This window comes from Theropithecus gelada, chromosome 4 (assembly GCF_003255815.1).
Source record: "Theropithecus gelada isolate Dixy chromosome 4, Tgel_1.0, whole genome shotgun sequence".
Taxonomy (NCBI): Eukaryota; Metazoa; Chordata; class Mammalia; order Primates; family Cercopithecidae; genus Theropithecus; species Theropithecus gelada.
Window position 1 is genome coordinate 3,074,550 of NC_037671.1, and position 10,486 is coordinate 3,085,035.

Sequence of the window (10,486 nt, forward strand, 5' to 3'; positions counted from 1 at the left end):
CATCTTTACAAGACCTTGGTGAGGTTCACAGAACTGAATGTGACCCGGTCCTGTCCCCAGTCAGAGGGGCACTGCTGGCTTTCATGTTGCCGTGTGGTCTTTGCCGTGTGTTCTGAGGTGCTCTGTGGTTTTTCATTTACTCGGGCGGTCGTCATTCATTTCTAGATTTGCTTTTGCTTTTTTGGCTGCTGTGCCTGCAGACACGGCTCCTTCTGAGCAGAAAGAGACCCACCCGGAACAGACCAGAGCGGGTCCTGCAGCGGGGGCAGCATCTTGGCACCCGGGGGGGGCCACAGCAGTGTGAGCAGCCTGGGGCACCAAGGAGGGCGCCGTCCAGCTGCACCCCTGCAGCCAGCCAGTCAGCTGCCCCAGCCTGTGCACTGGCCTGTCTCCCGTGTGCAGGGGCCTGCAAGGAGGGCAGGCCCCTGGTGTAAACCACCAGGCAAGTTGCAGACCAGCCGTCTGGAGCCACGTCTGGGCCAGATGAGTTGGCTCAAGGTTTTCAACATTGTTGAATTAGTTGCGTAGTATCAGGTAGCAGGAATTTGGCCACGCGTGGCGGAATAGCATGTCTGACTGACACACGACGTTCTAAGGGAGACACACTTGGCAGCAGGTAGTGCAGGTCTGAGCACGGCGCTCGCTCCCGGCTCCGTGGCGGGAAGTCAGGGGCAGAGATAGACCATTTTCCTCTCTTCAGGAAGGGAAAGGTTTTCCAGAAGTCCCTACCCGCGGCCTTTCCATTACTTCAGCGTGGACAGGAAGTCCGTTACTTCGGCGTGAACAGGAAGTCCGTTACTTCGGCGTGGACAGGAAGTCCGTTACTTCGGCGTGGACAGAGCTGCAGGAAGACAGGACGTCCTTCCCAGACAAACTCAGTGCAACGGACGTGTCTTGCTCCTGTTCCAGTACCTGCAGACCACAGACTTCCCTGCCAACCCCACGTGGCTAGTCCTGCTGAAGGGGTGGGGAGCTCCCACCTGGCTGCCTGGCTCTTTGCTGGGGGCCAGGCTCCTGCCCAAGAGGTCGCCTTGGTGCCCCACTCTGCTGTGTACTTGGCTTCACGGCCTGGCTGTGGTGGGTGTCTGCTCTGAAGTCTCCTTCAGCACGGATACCTTAGATTTCGGGATTACAGCAAGAAAGCAAGAATCCTTTCTTGCCTGCTGTGTACCAAGCCACCTTATGAGTTTACGTCTGGGAGCAGTTATCCCTGGAACAGCTAACAGAAGCAGATGTGCTAGTTAGGGATGTCAGGTCAGAGTCTGGAGTCCTTGATTTGGTCTCCTAGGGATTTGCGCTTTGCTGACACTTGGAGATGTTGCAGAACATGTGTGTGCATGTTTGCGCGTGCTTGCGTGCACATGGACAGTTGCTTCTGCTCCCTGGCCGTCCTCATCTCACTGAGCATCTACCGTGAGGCTGCTGAGTTTCTTCTGCAGTCGGTACTGGGTGAGTTTGTTAGGCCGTGCCTGAATTTCTCATTCTTACTACATTCATGTGCCCTGGCGTTCTGAATGTCTTAGTTTATCAGAGTCCCTGGCAAATTGTCAATATTCAATCAGTGTTTAAAGAGAAGTCAGTTTAGTCCATGGGCAACTTTTGCTGCTTCATAAGCCATTCAAAGGTAGAAGACATTGGAGAGGTACATGTGCTCTCCGTCCCCTGAGGTATCTGCACTTAACCCACAAACCAGTCCAGAATGAGGTCTGAGTGGTGCGGGACACACATGCCGCTTGGGAGCGCACCAAAGTGGGGCTTGAGTCCTGCCTGGCTTTGTGTCTCAGGGGCTTGGCACACGGCCGTGCAAGTAGGCAGTCCCTGAACTACTTGCTGAGTGAGTGACAGCTGGGGGCTGATTGAGTGACAAGAGAAAAGGGCAGTCTGAAGAGCTAAGAGTTAGAAGAAGAAAGGATTAAGGCATGCGTCGTCATTTAGAGCTTATTTCTATTATTTATTTATTATTTATTGAGACAGGGCCTCGCTCTGTCGCTCGGGCTGGAGTGCAGTGGCATGATCTCGGCTCACTGCAGCCTCCACCTCCTGGGCTCAAGAGATCCTCCCACCTCAGCCTCCCAGGTAGCCGGGACTGCAGGCATGCACCACCACACCCAGCTAATTTTTTTTTTTTTTTTTTTTTGGTATTTTCTGTAGAGATGAGTTTCCACATTTTGCCCAGGCTGGTCTCGAATTCCTGAGCTCAAGTGATCTGCCCACCTCAGCCTCTCCAAGTGCTGGGATGATAGGTGTGCCCCTGCGTTCAGTCTATTTAGGACCTTAGTTTGCAGAGCATATTGGCACGTATTATCTCATCCGCCCTGTGAGATGCCAGCCCCACTTTATAACTGAGAAGATAAGTGGCTTGTCCTGGGCCACATGGTCCAGTAAATGGCAAAGAGGGATTAGAGCCAGAATTTCCATCTCCCCACAGCTCTCCACTGAGCTGCAGACAGGACTGCCAAAGTCCAGGGAGACCAGTCTGAGAGAATGCTTCTAGATTTTCCAGATTGCCAGGAGTAAATTAGCTTTTAGGACTTGGAAAGCCCACACGACATGGACACCTTCCTCACCCGTGTCACGGTGGCCTGCACCACCCACAGCCGGTGTGAGGGTCCCTGTGTGCTGCTGGGGCTTTGAGGGGCTCAGACTGAACATGGGGGGGCTGTCCAGACCTCTCCCAGCCCCACTCCGTGGTCACTGTGAGTTTCAGGGATTTCTTACAGAGAAATTCCACACAACCCACAGCCTTCCCTAGGCCTCAGCATTGTAAATGACGGCTTCTAAGGCAGAGACGCTCCCGCCGCAGACAGCATGACCGGGTTTTGATGGTATGGGACTGGGAGAGCTTTCAGTAAACTACAGGGAGAATAAATTCTGGTTTCTTTTTTTTGGCTCTGTTGCCCAGGCTGGAGTACAGTTGCGTGATCTCGGCTCACTGTAATCTGTGCCTCCTGGTTCAGGAAATTCTCCTGCCTCAGCCTCCCTGGTAGCTGGGATTACAGGTGCCCACCACACCCAGCTAAGTTTTGTATGTTTAGTAGAGATGGGGTTTCACCACGATGGCCAGGCAGGTCTCGAACTCCTGACCTCAAGTTATGCGCCTGCCTCAGCCTCCCAAGTTGCTGGGATTACAGGCGTGAGCGACTGCACCCAGCCGTGTTATGGTTTCCATTACATGGTGGATTATTTGATTACAGCAAATAATAATGTAGTATATGTTTCAAGAGAGCTACAAGAGAAGCTTTTGAATGTTATCACTACAAAGTGATAAATGTTTAAAGTGATTAAACATTTATCAGGTAATTATCCTGATTTGATCATTTATACAATGTATACATGCATTGAAGCGTCACACTGTAGCCCATAAATATGTAGAATTTTGTGTCAATTATACATAAAAATCAATTAACATTTTAAGAAAGAAGCCTCAGGTAGAAATTTCTTTTCATCATACATTGAGTAAAGTAGACAATGTCGTTTCTCTTTTTTCTTTTCCCAGGACAAGACATTTCAAAGAAAGTATTAAATTCATTCATGAGTGCCGGCTGCGCGGTGAGAGCTGCCTCGTACACTGGTGCGTGTGTCTCGCTTTAGCGTGTTCTGGTCGGCTCGGCTTCCTGTCAAGTGTTTTCTGTGTGTGAATAATGGTTTCACCTCCCAGCAGTTTGCTGTAAACTCTCGGTCTCACATGCGTGCTCCGTGTGTCCAGTGCTGTGTGTTAGTCACCGTTGCCTTCTGTTGAAGGAGAAGCCTAACTCGTTTTGCTTTTATTTTTTTTTTCCATCTCCACTGTTAGGATTTCTGTAGGGACCGTGAAGGTTACTGGACAACAGAAACTTCCCTTTGCCGGCTTGCCTCCAGCATTTCGTCAGAGCCGCCTTTTACAGATGACACAGATTCTCTAGGCTCATCCCTGAAACCTCAGTGGCTTTTTGGAGACACTGTTGTGTTTTTCTTTAGGAGACTTGATTGTAAACGTGGATTTTCAGTATCGCCAAAATGACCCAGTTTAGTGACAGCTGTCTGTTTGCATTCCGCTGTTTTGTGTCTGTTTGCATTCTGCTATGTTTTGTGTAGATACACACACACGTACACACAGTGAAAAGAAAGCTGCTGTATCACATTTAACCCGAGGATGAGGCATCTGAAGCTCTTGGCCGTGCGCCTGGCACAGAGAGCGTTCTTAGTGAAAGTGGGATGGCATTTTTATTAGCACTCGTAATCATACTAATAACATGGCTAATTTGTTCACGGAACCAGTCGCCAAAATTCTGGAGCCAAGGCTCTGTTTTGTAAGTGCTGGGCCGGACATGTCCCCTCTCCGTCTTGAATGAAGTGTGTTATTAATTAACTGAAAGTCTAACAATCTTTTGACATTCCCCGAAACAGTTCCTCTGTAAGCTCGTTAGGTCTGTGAAGTGGTAACTCCTGGGGAATATTGCTGCTGAGGTCGGTGGCAGCCCTGCCAGGACAGAGGGGACGCAGGGACCCAGCGCATGACATCCAGAGAAGCCACCTGTGGAAAGTGTGGTGTGTTCTGAGGGCCAATAACCCATGACACGGGAGGACGCTGATAATTCAGTTGTTTTCAGAATGGTGTCTGCAGTTTCATACAGTTCTTGAAATCACATGATTTTTCATCTCACTTGTTTAAAGAGTAGAAAGTGTAATAAATACAAATGTAGGATTTTAACGTTCATTTCTGTTTGGCTTTAACATACCTTGGGGGTTCAGGGAGCCAGTGAAAGCGGAATTCTGGGGCTCCCGCTGCTGGGCCTCTCCTGGCTCCTGGTGAATGTGAATCTCCAGGGTTGCAGCCCAAGAGGATCTGTCTTCTAAAATCTCTCCTAGCGGTTCTACTACAAAACCCTAGTGAAGAGCCACTACGTGAGAGTGGGGTTTCCAAATTATTGTTTATATTTGAATATGTGTCGGCCTGATATTCCAGGAATTAATATTTCAGTTAGGTACCTCTAAAGATAGGTTTTTCTAAAAGCGAGACATTTGCTAAACTTCCCCATCCTAACCTGTTGCTAGAACTCTCCAAGTCTGATGAAGCACAGCCTTCCTGTGACCACCCTCATTTGCATGTACATGTAAAACGGGCCTCCCTCGGCCCGCTCCAGGTAACTGACCCTAACCGTTGCTGCCTGCAGGATGCCTCACTCCCACCCTGCAGACACAGTGTGCCTGCTGCGTACTCTGCATATTTGTGTCAAAAAGAGCACAAAAGTAAGATTGGGTAAGGGCTTCTGTATGTCGTGGGCTTTAAAAACTACAGATCTAGCCCTCGTGTAGCTAAGAAAACTAGACTTCTAAGGAACATGAAGCACCCTAAACAAACGTAGATTATAAATGGGTTTGTTGTGTAGACCCTGGAAGCCTCAAGTTCCCTTGGAATCTCAGTTACGTCATCTGTCTGGGGAAATGGGGAGACCTGAGGAGGGGCTCGGAGCAAGGGGGCATCTGGAGCCACAGCCCATAGAAAACCAATAAACGAAGCTCAGGCAGCGGAGGAAAGCGTGCGATTCTGGTGCCAGGAAGTAGAGGAGGCTGGTACGCTGAGCGCTGAGTGGCTCCCTGGCAGTGAGCTTGCTGTCCACACATCATCCAAGGCACAGGGAGACTTTCTAAACAAGGTCCTCAGAATCCCCCGCTCCACGTGGATTGGGCGATGGACCCGGGGATCTGAAACTGCCCTCACACGTGTGCTTCTCTTGGCCCCGCAGCCTGGCCGGGGTCTCCAGGAGCGTGACGCTGGTGATCGCGTACATCATGACCGTCACCGACTTTGGCTGGGAGGACGCCCTGCACACCGTGCGTGCTGGGAGATCCTGTGCCAACCCCAACGTGGGCTTCCAGAGACAGCTCCAGGAGTTTGAGAAGCATGAGGTCCATCAGGTAAGCAATTCCTAGGGGACATCAGAGATTCAGGCCGGTGCCCCTGGGCAGTGCCCACAGTCTCCGTACACAGCCAGCATCATGGCGTTTGGAGTTGAAAGGCCCACGGAGGACATCGGCTCCCAGCGCGCCCAGCTGCGCCCCCTCAGAAGTCATCACACATCCCTTGTGCACCTGCTGAAGCCACAGGCGCCTACCTTTTGTCGTTTTCCTTGTGCCTGGTACCCCCACTAGCTTGTTTCTCTCCCTTTGGGTGACGTACCATTTCCTTGGTCTGGCCTATTTTCATGTCCTAGGCCAGCACCTTGAAGGAGCCGTTACTCCTCTTGCTTGACCCTGGCTAGCCAACCACAGAGCTCCGACTTCCGCGGCTGTCTGTTTCCCTGGTTGTGTGTGCACCTGTGTGACGTGTCGGGTTTGTTTCATCCTCTCCAGTATCGGCAGTGGCTGAGGGAAGAGTACGGAGAGAGCCCTTTGCAGGATGCAGAAGAAGCCAAAAACATTCTGGGTAAATATAAGGAGCAAGGGCGCGTGGAGCCCCAGCCCGGCGCCAGGCGGTGGAGCAGTTTTCCGGCGCTGGCTCCGCTGGCCTACGATAATTACACGACGGAAACCTAACGCGAGGGACCTGCTGCCTTCCTTCCCACTGCTTGTCTTCAGTGTGCCCGGCTGGGCGGCCGTGCGGTGGTGGTGGCCGCTGGGGACAGGAGAGGGAGATCGCCAGGGTGAGGTGGGGCACTCAGGGCTCCTTCCCAAGCAACACTGCCCAGCCCTGCTCGAGGCCCCTTCACGCTGCCCACTCCCACCCTGGCTGCCTGAGCTTGCTGCCCCCGGGATGCCGCCCAGTGGCTGTGCACGTGGGTGTGAGTGCACGTGGGTGTGAGTGCACGTGGGTGTGTGTGTGAGTGCACGTGGGTGTGGGTGAGTGCACGTGGGTGTGTGAGTGCACGTGGGTGTGGGTGAGTGCACGTGGGTGTGTGAGTGCATGTGGGTGTGTGAGTGCACGTGGGTGTGTGTGAGTGCACGTGGGTGTGAGTGCACGTGGGTGTGAGTGCACGTGGGTGTGGGTGAGTGCACGCGGGTGTGGGTGAGTGCATGTGGGTGTGTGAGTGCACGTGGGTGTGTGTGAGTGCACGTGGGTGTGAGTGCACGTGGGTGTGGGTGAGTGCACGTGTGTGTGTGAGTGCACGTGGGTGTGGGTGAGTGCACGTGGGTGTGTGAGTGCATGTGGGTGTGTGAGTGCACGTGGGTGTGTGTGAGTGCACGTGGGTGTGAGTGCACGTGGGTGTGAGTGCACGTGGGTGTGGGTGAGTGCACGCGGGTGTGGGTGAGTGCATGTGGGTGTGTGAGTGCACGTGGGTGTGTGTGAGTGCACGTGGGTGTGAGTGCACGTGGGTGTGTGTGAGTGCACGTGGGTGTGGGTGAGTGCACGTGGGTGTGTGAGTGCACGTGGGTGTGTGTGAGTGCACGTGGGTGTGAGTGCACGTGGGTGTGGGTGAGTGCACGTGTGTGTGTGAGTGCACGTGGGTGTGTGTGAGTGCACGTGGGTGTGTGTGAGTGCACGTGGGTGTGAGTGCACGTGGGTGTGGGTGAGTGCACGCGGGTGTGGGTGAGTGCATGTGGGTGTGTGAGTGCACGTGGGTGTGTGTGAGTGCACGTGGGTGTGTGTGAGTGCACGTGGGTGTGAGTGCACGTGGGTGTGGGTGAGTGCACATGGGTGTGTGTGAGTGCACGTGGGTGTGTGTGAGTGCACGTGGGTGTGTGTGAGTGCACGGGGGTGTGAGTGCACGTGGGTGTGGGTGAGTGCACGTGGGTGTGAGTGCACGTGGGTGTGGGTGAGTGCACATGGGTGTGTGTGAGTGCACGTGGGTGTGTGTGAGTGCACGTGGGTGTGAGTGCACGTGGGTGTGGGTGAGTGCACGTGGGGGTGTGAGTGCACGTGGGTGTGGGTGAGTGTAAGTGAATGGATGCATGCATGTGCCTGTGTGAGGGTATGTGCACCCTAGGTGTGTACCTGTGTGTACGTTGTGAACGTGTATGTGCACATGAATGTGTGTGTGTGAACTCTTTCTCACTGCTGGAAGTCACAGAATGCATATTGCTGCCTGGGTTGGTGTGGCCACCTTTGCTTTTGTCCAGGACTCCACATGGAAGGCATTGGAGCTCGACCTCTGAAAAGCTACCCAGCAAAGAGCAGTCTGTGCTTGTGGGCAGACCGTGAGAACTCAGGGGCGAGTGGCTAAAAGCGTGGCCACTCCCAGAACCCACCCAGGGTGGTGTGGTGGGGGCAGCAGGGCCAGACTCCCCTAGATGGAGGGTGGCTCTGGGGCCCTGGAAAGGGTGAGAGACTGCCCTGAGCTGGTCCAGTGGGCCAGAACTTTATACTAACTCAGCAGTTAAGGGAAGTGTCTTAGATTGCCTCAGTGTCAATGCGAATGCACCAGGCTGAGCGTTCCCTAGCGCCTCGAGTCAGGGCCACTTTCCAGCCCATCGAGCCCTGAGTTCTCCTTGGTGTTTGTTCTCTGGAACTGATTGCACTTGAGCTGTGTGGTGGGCAGGTGCACTAGCCTAAGGTGGCTGCACCAGGGCGCCCTTGCTCTCTGCTCCTTGCCAGCTTCATTCACTCCCAGCCTCTTGCTGTGCTCACGTTGCAGGGGTTCCTCCTCAAGGTTTGCACGCACCTGCAAGAACTGGGAAGAAAGAGCATTTATTAGGCACTGTAGCAATTTGCATTTTAAAATGCCTGAGCATTTATTAAGCTTCTTGGTGTTCACTTGGGTTTGATAATTGACCTGAGCTACCTCATTGAATGTTTTTGGAAAGGTGTTTTTGGTGTGCAAGTCACCTTTGCCTCGCAGTTGAAAATGTTTGGTCATGGCTGCGTTTGAAACCAGAGGGGAAGGTACCGATATCATTGAGCTATTTAAAGTTGCCAGTTTGGGCTCCAGCAGTGCTTTCTGGTGGGTAAAATTCCACATTCAGGCCACGAGAGCATCTACAGTTTGTCCTTGGGGGCTGCAGGCATCCTGGGACGCTGTACCCAATTCAGTGGTCTAGTCCTTTATACCGACCCAAATTCCGTAAGCGTGCAGTCACTCAGATGAAAAAACATACTCGACCTCTCCCTAAAAAGATGTTGCAACCCAGTTTCTCTGAATTCCACCCCAAAAAGAGCCCTGAATGAGAAGAGCGGTTTTCCCGTGCACGTGGAGGGTGTGTCAGCGGTAAGCGTTCTGGGGACTGGGGAAAACACGTTGCCTGATGCCGCGCACGTGCGCAGGCCCTGGGTGTACACCCAGAAAGGGGCATGTGGCTGTAGAACCATCCATCCAGCTACAGCTAAACAATTTGCCAATAAAGTACATGTTTTTCCTAAGCCAAAAATAAATACAAATATGTTAACGGAAAAATGATTTAGGATATTAGCTTGAATGCTTAAATATTTGCATCTTTACAAGCCTCTCAGTGTATTCTTGGAGTTCTTGAAGTGGTGTTTTAACATTTGTTGCCAGTAATGTTCTTTCTTCACAGCCGCTCCGGGAATTCTGAAGTACTGGGCGTTTCTCAGAAGACTGTAATGTACCTGAAGTGTCTGAAATGTTGCAAACCCGCAGAGTTTAGGCTGGTGCTGCCAAAAAGAAAAGCAAAGTAGAGTTTGTATTTTTAAGTATCCAGTAGTGATTTGTAAACTTGTTTTTCATTTGAAGCTGAATATATACGTAGTCATGTTTATGCTGAGAACTAAGCATATTCTTTAGCAAGAGAAAATATTTTTCCCTTATCCCCACTGCTGTGGAGGTTTCTGTACCTGGCCCGGATGCCTGTGAGGACCCCGGGAGCCTTGCTGCACTGCTGTGTGGATGGCTGCGCACTCGTGATTCCTTCCTGTGAACGCCCCCCAAGGACAGCCGAGTGTGCTTGTGTGGCGTGAGCGCTGCCCGTGTGTTCTCAAATGCCCCGGCTTGGGAAGTAGCCCTTGGTGTGGGTTTTATCTCTGGTTTGTGTTCTCCATGGTGGAATTAACCGAAAGCGCGATGTTTTTATTAATAAAGGGCAACTTAGCCACGTTTAAGGTCGTGTGCAATGCGTTCTTCCCGAGCCAAGGGGCAGCCACCACGCTCCCCTCTGCCTGTGCGATTGAAGCCTGCTCCTGGTTTTATTTTAGAGGCTCTTGTTTTCCTCCAGAAGGCGCTAAAGCAGATGCTACAAAAGGTGGATTCATGTCTCCAAGAAAGAAAAACAGACCATCAGTGTGAGGTGAAAGAAATTTGGACGTGAGAGTTAGGTTTTGCCTGCACGGAGTGGGAACTGCATGTTTGGTGCCTGGAATGAGCTGTGTGTGCACAGGAGGGTGCAGCCAGCCCTGCCGTGTACGTCGGCTGCACGGCACTGAATACAGTTACTCTGATTCCATATTCAGCTCTTAATCTGAAGGAACATCACCTGACTTGAAGAGAAGTTTAAGTCAGTTTGTAACATTTTCCTTCTCTGATTTGGTGGGAGAAAAGGGAAATTTAACTCTACAAGGGTAAGTTTGGCTTGATCTAAAGGCAGGTGAACTCACGAGCTGATTGACTGTAGGTGGCAG

At 52.1% G+C, this 10,486-nt stretch overlaps 1 protein-coding gene across 3 annotated transcripts in view; it reads left to right on the forward strand.

Moving 5' to 3' along the window:
* DUSP22 (dual specificity phosphatase 22) overlaps nt 1-9,970 on the forward strand; it is a 57,228-nt gene extending 47,258 nt beyond the window's left edge. Inside the window, exons 5-8 of one of the 3 annotated variants that reach the window (XM_025383557.1) lie at nt 3,497-3,571; nt 5,727-5,898; nt 6,334-6,406; nt 9,430-9,970. In XM_025383557.1, coding sequence (XP_025239342.1) covers nt 3,497-3,571; nt 5,727-5,898; nt 6,334-6,406; nt 9,430-9,476 — 367 coding nt within the window. In that variant the 3' untranslated portion in view covers nt 9,477-9,970. Of the gene's footprint in view, nt 1-3,496; nt 3,572-5,726; nt 5,899-6,333; nt 6,826-9,429 lie in introns of those variants that run through there. The other 2 variants (XM_025383556.1, XM_025383555.1) reach the window with 2 other exon arrangements.
* The last annotated feature ends 516 nt before the right edge of the window (nt 9,971-10,486 follow it).